This window comes from Nematostella vectensis, chromosome 13, assembly GCF_932526225.1.
Source record: "Nematostella vectensis chromosome 13, jaNemVect1.1, whole genome shotgun sequence".
Classification (NCBI taxonomy): Eukaryota; Metazoa; Cnidaria; class Anthozoa; order Actiniaria; family Edwardsiidae; genus Nematostella; species Nematostella vectensis.
In genome coordinates this window covers 9,261,278-9,276,713 of record NC_064046.1, presented here as the reverse complement: position 1 = coordinate 9,276,713, position 15,436 = coordinate 9,261,278, and the positions used below count along the sequence as shown (strand labels likewise).

The 15,436-nt window shown below is 51.3% G+C and overlaps 1 protein-coding gene across 1 annotated transcript; it reads right to left on the bottom strand.

Moving 5' to 3' along the window:
- Nucleotides 1–628: 628 nt before the first annotated feature.
- Nucleotides 629–3,225, bottom strand: LOC116602089. Its single transcript, XM_048720459.1, has 3 exons — nt 3,203–3,225; nt 2,367–2,764; nt 629–2,319 (listed from the first exon to the last, which is right to left on the bottom strand). Exons 1-3 carry the CDS (start codon nt 3,223–3,225, stop codon nt 629–631), a joined length of 2,112 nt encoding a protein of 703 aa, XP_048576416.1.
- Between the last annotated feature and the right edge of the window lie 12,211 nt (nt 3,226–15,436).

Genomic DNA, 15,436 nt, shown 5'->3' with positions numbered 1-15,436 from the left:
AAGGCACTCTCGATTTTTAACCGCTTTTAAACTGGAAAAATTAGGGACTATGGGTCACATGACAGTTTGATGACTCTTAGAGAACCTATTAAAAAGTATTTTTTTTGGTTAATATTAATCATTGGTCATATATTTGCATTTTGATTCGATTGAATCACTTTGCTTAAAAGCTGGTAAAAAAACAAGTTTCACAAAAGAAACAGACTACACTATTGTAGCGTTAGGTTCCCGTGAGGATTTCGCCACAAACCGTATAACAATCCAACGATGTGTAAAGATATATTTATTCGATCTAGAATGAATGAAAGTTATTTAATTTACATTGACTTAAAGATTGCATGGAATAAAAGCTTGTTTACAGTTATTCAAACTCACAAATTAACTTACTTCTCTGGCGTATCCGATCGTGTTTTCTGATTCTCAAAGTCCTGGTTAGCTGTAGGTTTTGTAATCGTACTGGTTAGCTGTATTTCAGAGTTCCGATCTCGGTTACTGTTGATCTGACTGATTTACAATGGATTATAATCACGTGGTTGAAATCGATATTAACGAAACTGTCACTTGTCACTTATGTAATAGATTTATGCCGAAACACTCTCCGCCCCATAAGGGCGTAGTCCTTATCAATCTACAGTAGCTTTCCGTCTGCAGCCTGGATCACAGCAATCTTGGTGACTGGACGACTGTACGTTCCGGTCGCTGTTTGTACTTTGACGTTGCGCACCTTGCCGTCAGGCCCGGGATAAACTTCAGTTACTCTTCCGGTGCTCCACTTTCCTCTCAGTGCATTGCTGTCACTTATTACAACAATGTCCCCGACTTGAACGTTCCGGATTTCTGAGCGCCATTTCTTTGTTGGCACAAGTACCGGGAACACATCTCGATGCCATCGTTTCCAGAAGGACTCGACGATCCTCTGGACGAATTCCACTCTCTGCCGCGGGTTGGGGGTCTCTCTGAATGGACCTTGGGGTACGTCTGAGGAGGCCCGGCCTAACAGTATGTCATTTGGACAGAGGTACTTCCCGTCGTCTGGGTCATTAGGGATGCGTCCTATCGGCCTCTGGTTCACTAAGTTTCCAGCTTCAAGTAGACATGTGTATAGCTCCATTGGCGTGAGGGTCTGTTCGCCAACTGCTTTCTTGAGGGCCGTCTTGCATGTCTTGACTAACGCTTCCGCGCAGCCATTCTGGTGAGGTGCGGCTGGGGTGATGAAGATCCACCTTATGCCTTTTTCCGCGTTGAATTGTCGCACCTGATCGTCGCTTAGACCCTTGATTAGTTCTCGCAGCTCTCTTTCTGCGCCGACCATTTGGCTGCCGTTATCACTTAACACTGTGGCTGGGTATCCTCTGATCGAGAAGAATCGGCGGAGGACCTGTAGGAAATCCATGGTGGAGAGGTCAACGGCCATCTCCAAATGTACAGCTCTTGTATTCAGACACGTGAAGATTACTCCATAATACTTGTCGGACTTGTTTCGGCCGATCCGGACATTGATAGGACCAAAATAGTCGCACGATGTGTGGAAAAACTGTGGGGTGTAGGGCGCTAGCCGGAGCTGAGGTAGGGCTAACATTATCTGTGTCTCTGTCTGGTGGGCTAGTCGTTTACAGAACACACATTCCTTCTTCACAATCTTACTCAGCTTGTTGCCCTTGACGATCCAGTACTTGGCTCTGATTTTTGCTGTGGTGGCGGCGACTCCGAGGTGTCCATGTTTGTGGACGTGACGCGTTATCAGGAGGGCTCCTCGGTGGTCGCTTGGCAACAGAATAGGGTGCCTGGTGTCATATGATACTAACTCTGCATTCACACGTCCGCCGACACGGATGATGCCTTTGTCGTCGACAAACGGGGATAACGGCGCGAATTCGCCTTTCTCGTGACGACCGTGAAGTGTATCTTGCATCTTCTTAATCCAGTGTTCTTCCGCCTTTTTCAGTTCTTCTGGCGCCAAGGGGCCTTGCCTTCCTTCTTGTTCATACTTTCGCAACCTGATTTTCTCTGACAGCCTTTGAATTCTAGCTGTTACACGGACGAGTCTTCTCCATTCCGAGAACTTGCTGACATCGATCGCCTCTTCTGCTCTTCCTGTCACTGCGCATACTTTCTCCTTTCGTCTCTCCGATTGGTCGGACTCGTTATCTGGTTCCTGATACTTGGCTTCCTGTGGCCATTCATCTTCATTGGTCTGTAGAAAGGCTGGGCCTTGGGTCCACCTTCCCTTGAGTTCTTGAACAGATAGGCCTCGAGAGACGTCATCAGCAACATTTGCACTTCCGGGGATGTGGCGCCACTGGTTTGGGTCGGTCTTGTCTTTGAGTAAACAATCATACTGTCAGTAAACAGAATAGCTTTTTCACATTCTATGCGAAGTTCCTCTTGTAGGGTCTGGTGCAATCTTGCTGCCAGTACTGCTGCTTGGAGCTCTAGCCCTGGAATTGTTAACTCCTTGAGTGGGGCGACTCTTGATTTGGCTGCTACAGATCTCACTTCATACGACCCAACGCTTGGCTGCCATCTCAAATATGCAACTGCTCCAAAGGCTTCTCTCGATGCATCCGAGAATATGCAGAGTGTTGGCAAGCCAACTGCGTTTGGTGGAGTGAGACATCTCGGGAGCTCTATCTTATTAAGCTCGTCTAGATCTGTGAAGAACGCTTCCCATGTCTGTGCAAGCGGGGGCTCTAGGTTAGCTGTAGGTTTTGTAATCGTGTTTAGCTGTATTTCAGAGTTCCGATCTCGGTTACTGTTGATCTGACTGATTTACAATGGATTATAATCACGTGGTTGAAATCGATATTAACGAAACTGTCAATTGTCACTTATGTAATAGATTTATGCTGAAACAACTACAGTCGAACCTCTATTAAGCGGTCACCCTCGGGACTAAGCTTAGTGACCGCTTAATAGAGGTTTCGCTATTTTCGCCCCTAAATTAGCGTAAATCGGGCTGTAATTATATGTAAGAACTTTTTATTATAATAAACAACAGTAACAATCATGTTAGCCCTAAGACGGGGCCTGGTGCATTCCAATTTGATCCAGAAATTTTTGAAACCGCCTAGTCAGTTTGTTTTTGCCTATACGGCTCTTGTTAAGGTGATGTTACACGCATCGTTTCCGTCGATATCGCGTTTGCGCGATTTTGGAAGCCGAATCAAAAACTCGCAGTGCGTTGCCGTACCCAAAAACTCACAAATCTGACCCAGTTGCATTCATTCGGGGATACCATGAGTACATGACTGAGTGGGAACCAGCACTAAAAGATGTTTACAAACTTATGCGGGAACCAACTAACATGAAGGATCGGAATGCTGTTGCAATCGTAAGAGAAAAAGCCGACAAAACGGTGATGGATGGAGACGGTCACCCGAATACTTTAGTTGACGATTACGAAGTTATCAGGCATATTCCCAAACTGATGTCAACGTGGGTTACCAAATATCTCAAGAGACCTACGAACTGTGAGAAAGTCGTAGTCAAAGGGAAGTGGGTGAACAGAGGTGGTGGCTATGGACTCGAGATTCCTTGTGAATACATATTTGAAGGTGACAGTTTTTCTTCTAGCTGGCTAAAGCGGAATTTGGTAATCGAGGAATTTGATGCGACTGATCCGCACAAGACCACACAAGTCTCACAAGACGATTAGCCATAGTAATTAGATTAGCCAGTTAAAAATATGACGAAATATGACGTGCACTATCTCTGTTGTCATGCTGACAAATATTGATGATGACCGTTTAATAGAGGTGAAAAACAATGAAATCAACCAATTGGGACCCTCCTTTGGTGACCGCGTCCGCTTAATAGAGGTGACCGCTCAATAGAGGTCAAATTTACAGTAAACATAAGGGGGAAAATTTGGGACTATGGTAAATGACCGTTGAATAGAGGGTGACCGCTCAATAGAGGGCCGCTTAATAGAGGTTCGACTGTATCATATAAATGGCATTTTCCTTCTTCAGGCGGAGTACCAAAAGTGATTTTTCTTGCTTCAAAGAAGCTTAAAGCCGCATTGTCACCAGTTTACTTCCGGTCGATTAAGTAACACAATCTCCGATGATTTTTAACTGAAAACGCGAAAAATATTTCAAAATATTGAAAGCGGTTTGTCTATTGCAAGTTTCTTCGAGGATGTGATTGATAATTTAGAGCGGATGGCATGTAAATATCTCGGATTCTAATAGATTCTTTTGTATTTTAACGGTCGAGGTTTCCGTCGGACCTCCGGAAGTGAACTGGTGATAATGCGGCTTTAAAAGGTATCTCTCGCTGCTTTTCTACCCTCTCCCTCGGTGTCTTACCACAATGATTTAATGTGAAGAGGAAATTTACAATAAAAATCATGCTCGACTCATTAGCATAAAATCTCTTGGACGTGAATAAAATTATATTTTGAGCGTTTTATTTGTTTTCATTTTCTAAATTGTGCCTCATCCTAAAGAGTAATGTTCACGCATAATAGTTTTATTTAGTCCAAATAAACACAATGTTGGGAAAAAAAGAGGGAAGTTTATTTTTAACGCAGTTGTCATGCACAGTCACTTGTTCATTTCATTCTTTTTCTATTTACGCACGCTTTTACGGCTATAACAAAGATTTAGTCGAGACCGAGTGAACGACACTCTTTTAAATTTATCCTCCTATTTTGTAACGCGTTAGGATCTGGAGCCCATCTTTCACACACCGAGAGTTTCTTAGTTGGATATTCATATATGGTACATGACTTTCATAAAACGAGTCTATGACTAGGTGTACAAAAAATGTTTTTAGAAGCAAACATAATTATTGGCTGTTGTTACATGTCTTTGCTATTGAAGGGGGGGGGGGACTTTGGCCGTTCATAGAAACGCTTCGTGTAGACAAACAATTGCCAATTGTTTATCTTGCCAATTGTTTATCTACGTCGGGCGGGGTTCTGGTAGATAAATAATTGCCAATTGTTAAACTACGTCGGGCGGGGTTCTGGTAGAAAAGGAATTGGCAAAGCGCTGGGGGACTGGGGCCTTTCGTAGAAACGAGAGGGACCCGCGCCGCGCCCCGCCGCGCCCCCCAGCTCATTTTCCATGGCCGGGCGGGATCCGGGTGCGCTTCGCGCGGCAATTGCCTGCGCCTAGCGCGCGTCGGGCGGGGTCCGGGTCGGCGGAGCCGAGGTCGGGCAGGGGGCTTGCGCGCGCGCATAGAAATGGGGGTAACCCGCGCTGCGCCCCGCCGCGCCCCCCAGCCCGCAGCGCTTGCCGTTCCGGCGGCGGTATGCCCCCAGCGCTTGCCGTTCCGGCGGCGGTATGCCCCCAGCGCTTGCCGTTCCGGCGGCGGTAACATGTGGGAACCTTGCAATTAGACCCCCGTCTGTCCTGTAGTATACCGAGCATTCGAAGGATGAAGTGCGGGAAAGATTACTGCGGGTGGCTAAAGGTCGGCCATGCAAACACGTGCGGCCAGAGGTGCATGGACACCTACTGTAAGGTGCACCTCCAAAGGCTCCGTAAGGGCAGCCCCCTCCCCGTGCCGTGCAGGATCTTCGGCAGTCGGAGACGCGGTTGTGTCGCCCCTGCCGAGCGAATCGTGTAGGGCAGAGGATGCGCGGCACCGAGAGGCGCGCTCGGGAACGGTTCGCACTCGTCCTGTCTGATATCGCAGCCTGCGATACGGGCAATTAGAGACTGGGTGGCACAAGGCATACCCAAACACTCGCCCCGCGGCTGTGATACGGGTAATTAGAGACTGGGTGGCACAGGGCATACCCAAACACTCGTCCCGCCGGCTGTGATACGGGCAATTAGAGACTGGGTGGCACAGGGCATACCCAAACACTCGTCCCGCCGGCTGCGATACGGGCAGTTAGAGACTGGGTGGCACAAGGCATACCCAAACATGGACTCTTACATAGAGTAGATTCTCAATAGCATGCCTGACAAAGAGGCGCCCGCCGTGCTGGCAGGGCTGGTCCAGAACATCCTGGACGGGGGCATCCCCGAGGATGCCAAGCACAAGCTGCTTAAGCCGCTCATACCGACGAAAGCGCGGCCAGAGGAAGTCTGGCGCGAGTTCGACCCCTTGCTTGAGCAAAAGGGCCCATAGGGCTTAGACCCGGAAAAGTACTATTCTCTCTTCGTCGGCGGCGCCCATCTTCGGTTCCCAAGCGTTGATGCCACTCTACGGGGCCAAGACATAAGCGCCGGTGTTTAGCAGGAGATACGAGATCTTGGTGGAGCAGGTGTCATTGCTCCAAAGCCGGTTATGCGGGGGCCTAATATTAATGACGATGGCTTGGTGTGGTGGGTCTCGCACGAGCGAGAGTCTCTGAGGGCAAACGCAGTGTTGCCACCGGTGCTTAAGATGGTAGACCCTGACCGGCGTTACAGACTCTTTACGGTCGTTGGTAAGGCCCCCGCAGAGCCATTGGCGCCAATCACAGAGGAGAAAGAGCGTTCGGAGCACAATATTGGTGGGTCATTAGTCAAAAGAGGGGACCAAATCGCAGTCGGCGCCCTGGAAGGCATCGATGCGGGTATTTGGGAGAAAGGACGATAGTATCTCGTCTACGTGAGATACGAGCTTCGCCCTTTACCTGAGCAAAATGGTGAGCCTGGGCCAATGTTTGAGCGAGAGGGGGGTGACACCTTCGCTAACTGTGTTGTGAGTTATGTTGCCGACTTCTTGAGGGATCGCGGCACCTCGCGCTCCCTCGGTCTAACCAAGACACGAGGCAAGATCCTCGAGCGATTTGACAAGAAGCTGGCCACTACGGGATGCACCAAAGAAGACCTCTTTGAGATGGAAAAGAAGCTCGAGGTAAAGCTAGTAGCCGTGGACGCCCTGGGTAACGTTCTGTGGGACTCGGGGAAGTACAAGACTAAGGCGAGGGTCGCCATCCCTTGCCACAATAACCACGCCTGGGCGGAGCTCCCGACCGAACCACCTGCGATCACGAGCGTCCACGGCCTAGACTTCGAGGCTGAGGGGGAGCTTCGTTCGTTATGTCAGGAGAAGGCTCTAACCAGTTCCGCCACAAAATCGCGCGAGGCAAAAGTGCGAGAGGTGCTCATTCGCTTTATAAACAGGGCAATCCCCAGAAGCACGAGGATCTGGCTGTGCGGGCGCGTTATAGTCACGCACGAAGGCAAACTGTACCGATCGGGACAAGACAGAGCGGCTATCGACAGGGCGTTTACAGACGAGACAGGACATGATCCTCAATGGCTCCCTGATGATCACCCAGTCTACCAAGAGTACATCGAAGCTACGCACTCGATGGGCGGCGCCATATAGTATCGCTTCAAGAAGTGGACCCAAAGAGAGAACATCAGGCCAACGCCTCTTAAATACAGGGACGTCTGGCGAGCGGCGCAGGTTGAGTCCAAAGTGTGGAATAGCAAGGAAAACTTAGGGACGCAGCCCCATGCGCACATCGACATGCGTGCGGCGTACCTAGGATGCGAGGACAGTGTCTTCGGCGGCGCCTCGGACGCCATTGATTTGGTACGGAAATACGGCTTCCCTAGGAACGTGTATCGTATCGCGGATGTTGTGGGACGGCCACTGAGCGAGGTTCTTCTACTAACCGTGGTCATTCAGCTGACCGAGTGGGAGTTGTCTGAGGCCTGCCACCCCTACACTTCCGGGAGGGTAGGGCAGCACTTGGAACAAAACGAGGGCTGGATCACCACGCCAGAGCTCAAGGACCTGTTAGACTCGGGTGACCTCGTCACGGCCACGGCGAGGGAGGTGTTGTATAGCGTCGGAAAAAAGGACTCCATCAGGTTCCCCCACTCCATCGCTAGTAGCGAAGACTCGCAGTATCCTGAGGGTCGAGATCTCGCTGTCCGTTTCGTAGGCAAGTGCGCTCGCCATGGCGACGAGTCCTCGATCGTAGTTCGCGACCGTGAAGAAGCCGCGTATCTGACAAACCTCCTTGCGGGCACCGACCACTTACTTAACTTCGAGCATGCCGACGGGGCTCATCTGATCCAATACAAAGACGGTGTCCGACGCTCACAATGGTACCATATCAGGGCCTTTGTCTTGGCGTACACAAACGTAGCGTTGAGACGCATGTTGAGGCGGATTCCTCGCGTCCTCCGGGTGTGCACAGATGCCATATACGCAAAGGAGGTGCCCAGTGGTGTAAAGCTCGTGGAGCGAAATCCGAGGTATGGAGAGTGGCGCCACAAGAAGCTTGGGTACGAGTGGCGACCCGAAGCGACTTGGGATCCGAAGAAGTCGGGGAGCTTGGAAAAAGAGCCAAGCACTGCACCGAGTCTGCCGTGCGATCTAGTGGCCGCAACCTCTGCAAAGATGTATCTAGCCGGCCAAGGAGCATCGGGGAAGACCGAGTGGGCGGTGAGCATGTTCCGCGGCCGCAACGTTGTGGTGCTCACTCCCGAGAACGACCTCGCCCGCGACCATCGCAATAACCCGCGCCTCGCGGTGAAGGCTCAAACCTACCACCACTACCTCTGCATACCAGCGGAGAAGTCGATAGAGGAGTGGGGAGGCCTTTCGAGCTGGGGCACAAACTCGACCGTCTCGCAGAAATAGTCATCATTGACGAGTGCTGTAAGGTACAGACTAAAGTGCTACGCGCCATCCTAGAGTATCTAGGTAGTGTGTTGTGGCGACTATGGGCAGGTCCCACCCTGGAGAGATAAAGAGGGGCCTCACGATATGCTCGAGGAGTGGGCACAAGGGAACATCCGCTGGTTCGAGTCCGACTACCGCTGCCTGTGTAGAGTACGCCGTGTAATACAACACCGAATGCCCGGGCTCCATAACCCTCTTTAGTATTGGGTATGACTTGCTCGTCCACCACGGGTCCGTCGCTCGCCGTCGGCCCTTGTCCTGGAGGTCTTCCTCGTTTACGGCGATGTACACCTCCGTTCCGACCTCTAGGGGGGGCTTTTCGGCTTTGAGAGGCACGCGCCTTAGCTTTATGGCGTCTTTAGGCGCAAAGCCAGTCATGCGAGTCTTCGTTGCGTTTATGTCCGAGATGACAATTGGCAAAGCGGTAACCCACTCGCGGTTTGTTCCGCCGGATGCGAGCTCCTTCGAGTACTGCGCACGAAATAGGCGCTGTGCCAGCCAGTGATGGAAAGACTCAGAGAAAGCTTGGCTCCTGTGGTAACCTGGCTCAGCCCATCGGACCTCCACCCCGTGGTCTGTTAGGAGCTTTGTGGTAGCACCCTTGAACTCCGTGCCGTCATCAACAATGAGGACTTTAGGCCATGTTAGAGGTCCCTCTGCATAGATGTCAGCGAGTTCGCGGGAGACGACGGCCGCGCTCTTAGTCCTCAGTGGGCGGGCGGCTTTATATCGTGAAGCAACGTCAACGACAGTCAGGGCATACTTGTAACCGCGGTCGGTTGGCAAGAATAGTAGGTCCGACTGGTGGATGCGGTTCGGTGTCTGCTCCGAGAAATGGGCGTATGTAGTCGGGGGAGGGGGTGTCTGTGTGTAGCCCCCGACGGGCTGCAAGCTTACCCACTTGCGCACTCGATCTATGGAGGCTAAGCCCTTGGGAAGTTTGGCATGCAGAGCGGTCACTCCCTGGAAGCCACCTCTGGCGTAGTATATAGGGCGAAGGAACGCACCGAGTTCTTCGTCGGACATGCGCTTCGTCGTCATTACGTGTCGGCAATGTATTGCAATGTATCGCGATACATCGCGACAGGTGTATCAGTCTCCAACAGGCGGTTGCTGTCTGCTCGGCCGGAACGGCAAGCGCTCGGTCTTTCTGAGGTCGGCAGGCCCTCGAAGAACGACATTGGCGAATCTTTTAACGCACTCCCTGTCTGTGTGCGCGCGCGCACAAAACAACTCGAGGCTTCGGTTAGCAGTGACTAGCTTGCTAGTGACCAAAGCTAAGACACCTTCGGTGTCATTCGCTTAGCAGCGGCTGCTATATATACATATACGTGCATAGCACTCCACAACCGGTCTGTATACGTATACGTATACGCGCAGTATGGAAAAGGGCCGCCTTGGTGCAGCTTTGCTGCATCACAGCAAGCGGCTGGCTGTGTAGCCGATGGCGAGAGCGCCGGCGCCAATGTACGCCAACTCGGCGTTTTTCTGCGTTTTGCTGGGGATGTAGTAGTCGGACAGCTCAGGAGCCCGCATTGACTCCAGGGATCGGGTCTGGTTGTAAAGTTTGAGCGCGTAGTCACTGTCGGTGAAGTTTTGCTTCGCGAGGGCCCCTCTCTCGCGACTTTGCGCTTGCCAATCGAGGATTTTTTGTCGCCGTTGTTGGTAGCGTCCATAGTCTCGTTGGTATTTCTTGAGGGCCTTGTCGTGCCTCTCCTTCTCAGCTAAGGCAGGGCTCTCATCGTTCGACAGGAACTTTGCGAGGTAGTTGCCACCAACGAATGTAGTCGCGTTTAGGACGGCGCCACCAACCAAAATTGCAATGGAGGCCATCGAGTAGTGTGTGTGTTTCGCACACTGTGTACGTAAACACGAGTCTAATACATGGCCTACACATGTAGTGTAGTACACTACTATATGGGCAGGATCTTCTGGTCCTCAAGATAACCCTTCAAAGCGACAGCACCTGCAACGGCGGCAGTCATTTTTGCGTAGTTCATGGCGTTCGCGGAGGGGTCTTTGGTGAAGTCTACGCATTAGACCTTGCACCCAGCCCAGCCGATACCGGCGACAAAGCCGGTTATGACTGCGGCGTCGGTGATGGTCTTTGTAATCTTGCTTTGCTGCGTCGTCGACATTGCGATGCACGGACGTGCGGATATGGGTGGAGCTCTTGTGTTTAAATGTCTGCTTACTCCATGGCTAGCAGTCGATATTTGCATTTCACGGGTCGGCTCGCCGGAACTGAAAGCGGTGGTTGCTGTGCATTTGCGGGCGGAGTCACGTCGTCGGTACCTTCGGTAGCTGTGGGTGTACGAGTGAACGCGGCAGCTAGCTCTCGCCTACGTGTGTAAAGGCCGATCAATGACACTAGAAGACCAGCGACCCCGATAACCGAGCTAGCCGACCAAGCGGAGTTGCTTTCCGGGACTGGTGTGTGTGCCGAAGGAGTGCCGAAGGCATCTTCGGCATGATAGCCCTCGCGTCCCTGCAACTTGCTAGCAACCGGCGACTCAACGTGTTGCACGACACGAAGTGTCTCTTTCTTCTTCGCTCTGTTAAGTCGGTTCCACTTTGCCAAGCGCCTTCCAGCTTCGACTCGCCCAGGGTGTTTAGGTCGGGTAGCGGGTGGTTCGGGGCTCGTGATTCTCTCCACCAACGCCGAAGGCGTAAGTGCAGGTTCATGGGCAGTTTGTTCCGCAGCTTGTTTGTCAGGTTCCGCTGACCCGTAGGGTCGCTGAGCACTAGTACTTCCTTGAGGTTCCTCCATTTGTGTTGACACGCGGTGTCAACTATTTGGTTGCTGAAGAAGTGGCAAGCTTTCAAATGAACGTCTACTCTGGGATGGCAGACTCGCCAGTGTCCGCGACTGCTTCCTCGTGTTGACACCGCGTGTCAGCGCCGTTGGTGTTCACATGACGTGCTACGTGTAACGCCCCGACGGGTAAAGCCATCTAACGACCGCAGCGTAGAGACAGGCTTCTGCACAATGTGCGGAGCTCGTTGTTGATGATGTAGTCGGACACGAGGTCATTGTGAAGATCGACCACACTGTCTATCGGCAGCGTCATGCCTACTAGCTTGGTCGTAAGCTTCAGGAAGCTGTCTGCCAGTGCGTCTGTAGTCCGGCTGGCTAGAGCGGTCTCGTATCGCTTCTCGTACTTCCTCACCTCCTCGGAGCTCATGCGTTTGACGTCGTCGTGAGTCAGGGCCTTGCCTACCATTTCTCTCGACTTCCCCGAGGCTACGAGAATCGCGAGTTTCTCCCTCGCGTTTGCTATCTCAGTTTGCTAACCTCCGGTAGCTTGCTGGGTCGAGCAGTCCATCGACTCGACGGCCGGGAGGCCGGCGGCGCCCCCCTCAAGAAGACTTTCAAAGTATTCGTCGCTCATCATGCACCCTAGGGTACATATATATATAAACAACCAGTCTGTCTAAAAGGATCCAAGATACCAGGGCACAGTAGCGAAAATATAAATATAGTAGTGTGAAGAAAGACGCTACGATTCCCAACTTTTAGACATTATTAAAAATTTACTAAACGGCCTTTCGGCCTTTTTCAGTATAAAATAAGTTAAAAAGCTAAAAAAAGTATATATATATATATATATATATATATGTAATGCGGCGTTCATATAACAGTGCTCAATACATAGGTGTAGAGCGGGATATATCTTGGTTTGTAGGAAAAAACACGCGAACTACCGTTTTATCTCTACAAGCCTGTTTCGTGGTTGCCCACTTATCAGGAGATTTATTACTACCATCACTTATATACTATCTATGTATAAAATTAACATAAAAATAGGGCGCGAAATGTGAATGGCTGTTATGATGAAATTGAATAGCTCAGCTGTTGCATAACAAGGCTTTGTTCCTGTGGCGGCACGAAGACACTAGCTCGTTACGCTTGTTTAAAGTTGATAGCTTGGGTTGGCGGATAATGATAAGTTTTTCTTTGAGGCAGAGATTACATCTTTTGCTAGAGCTGTTGTAGGCGGAGTGAGATGACAGGATTTTCCATAAAATAAAGTGTTCTATGTCGTTGTCTTTAAGGCTCCATATGTACTTGCTTAGTTCGGTCGAGTTTCTGTGTTAAGCGTGTCGGAATGAGGCGGTGTGGTTTCTATATCTTGTCTTGAATTCGTTCTCGGTTAGTCCTACGTAGGTTTCGGAGGTGTTGTTGTCCTTTCTTGTTACAGTAGCTTGGTAGATAACAGATTATTGGAGGCAGTTTCCGTCAAGGGGGCACGCGTTCTTTTGTCTGCAGTTGCATGTTTTGTTATTGGCGGTGGCGAGGGAGGTAGGGGTGTCTTAGGTTGTTATTGATGAGGCGATTATGCGTTTGTTGTGGTTGTCAGTTATCTGCTTGGTGTTGCTCATGCAGCTATAACTGATTTTGATTGTGGTCCGGTTGAAGATTTTTCTGAGTTTGTGGTCTTTAGGGAAGTGCTTGTCTATGAGTGAGAGGAATCTGTGGCCGATGTTGGTGCTTGTGTACTTGCTAAAAGGGGGGTTGTACCAGATGATGTTGTTGCGCTGGCGGTTCTTGCGTTTGCTTGTGGTGTTTGGTTCGTAGTGCAGCGTGTAGTTATATCCACTTTCGTCGAGTGCTTTCTGGTATGGCGGGGCGGCTTGGTCGAAGGTTTCTTTGTCTGATGATAGTGTAGATAAGTGTAGATAACGCTTATCTACACCGTGTAGATAACGCTTATCTACACTATCATCAGACAAAGAATCCTTCGACCAAGCCGCCCCGCCATACCAGAAAGCACTCGACGAAAGTGGATATAACTACACGCTGCACTACGATGCACTACGATGCCGCGATGTTCTCACGGAACGGCTTCGTGATGCTAGTGAGCTGCTGCGTGATCACGCACACGCTAATATCCACGTGGCGCGCGCTGAACGACAAGTTGACTAGCTGGTCAGAGCGCCTCTTTACGTCTTTCGAGGCCGCACAGTCGTCGAGTATGATTAGCGTATTAGTGCCTTCGAAGACAGCGGAGACAAACCTCAGCAGTATGTCGATCTGACCCGCCTCAGGTGTGACGACAAACAGACGATCGTCGCCCTCGCCGAAGCCTTTGTATGTTTTGTTGTAGACGAAGGTAGCGCACACGAGTACGATGTAGACAAATTTGCCCCGGAAAGGGCCGCGCAGCCGGTCCACTATGAATCGGGTCTTCCCGCAAGACGTCGGGCCCACGATGAGAGCGTTAAATGGGATGTTTTTCGGGTCCATACCGCGCTGCCGCTGACACTTCGTGTCTGTGCTCAGTATTGTATGGACTCTAGCTGTCCGTTCATAAGGTTCATTTGGGCGTCGGCCACTACAAACACGTGACAGATTACGGTACCCGTGCCGCTTGCCGTGCGTTTTATCTCGAGATGCACACCGTCGCGGGTGTTGACCAATCGGAGACCTCCCCCATTAATAGCATTGTCGTCCGTCGTTCGAAGGTCGATCCACAGAGCAAACTTGTTGTCGCCATAGAACGACTCGGGGCTGACACTAGGCGCTCCGCTGCCACTGACGAACCGCCTTTTCGCCTCCCTCCAGAAATCCGTGGGGCTTCAGTCCCTGGCTGAAGACCTTGTTTGGCATGCCGTCGATTGTAACGCGAACGCTCTTGATGTCGGGGTACACGAACTTCTCAGAGTCGCGAGCCCCTGCCGTGTATGGCTCCCCAAAAAGGAGCAACGGACCACTCATAGACCTTCGTGGCAGGTTGACACTCTCGTTGATTATGCTGTCCGTCCCTTTGCTAATCACGAAGGTCTTGTGGAGGTTCACTTGCTCGTAGAAGAACGTTGTACCGTTTTGGTAGGCGGCGGCTGCAGACCGGGCGAGGTTGTCGTCCCTCAGGCTTTCGTATTCCAGCTCTAGATTTTTGATACCGTAGGATAATTTGGTAGCATCGCTTCCGACTACTACCTGGTCAACCGTTGCGAGCGTGATCGCGAAGAGCAGCGCCTCGGAGAGCACCCTTGGGTGCAGTACGCCGTGGTCCGTCAGCAGAGAATGGTCTAGCGGGATGGTGTACTTCGCCCCGTGGGCGGCGTTTAGAGCGTTCTCCTTGGCGTTACTAGTCGCTTTATCGGCAGCCTTGGAGCGAAGCTTGCGCATGTTTTCTGACTGTATGCCCTGCTCCAGGCGGTCCTCTCTCTCGACCTTGGACAGGTAAAGCTCCTCATACGTCTTGAAGACATCGTAGCGGTTGGTGTCCTGGAGCGTTTCTCCTGCAAACGTGATTTTCTGGCGGCTCACGAGACTTCGGCCGACGTTGTTCACGACGGTATTATTTGCTTGGCCTGCGATGGAGAGATCGAAACCGACCCTCAAGGAGCCAGGCACGAGCATGACGCCTTCCGATAGCTTTGGGACCGCCACATATAGCGTCTCGCCGGGGGAAGCCGTCGACGGGTTGAGAGTGACCCGGTGAACAGTTCTCTCGGCTTTCAACCCCAGAGAAGTTCTGGGTGTTCGTTGGGGGTCATGTTTATCGCTGAATGACATTGCTGGTAGTACGAAGTCACGTGACTATGGTGCGGACTGTTAGACATGTCTAATATAGCGTAGCATGAGCTATGCGCACGCATCATGGATGATGTTGACGTTGACATTGACGATACCTTGCCGGGTGCGTCCGCCGAAGACAAGGACGACGAGACGCCCCTCATCCCGTTTGACCCCGACGATAGGGAGTCGATCCCAATGACGAGCACGTCATCGCGGGGGGCCCAGACGCAAACGACCTTTGAAACCTCGTTCACCACAGAGGGTGCAGCGGCAAGACTCGGTCTCCAGTCCCTCATTGAGAAATACCCAGACCTTAACGAG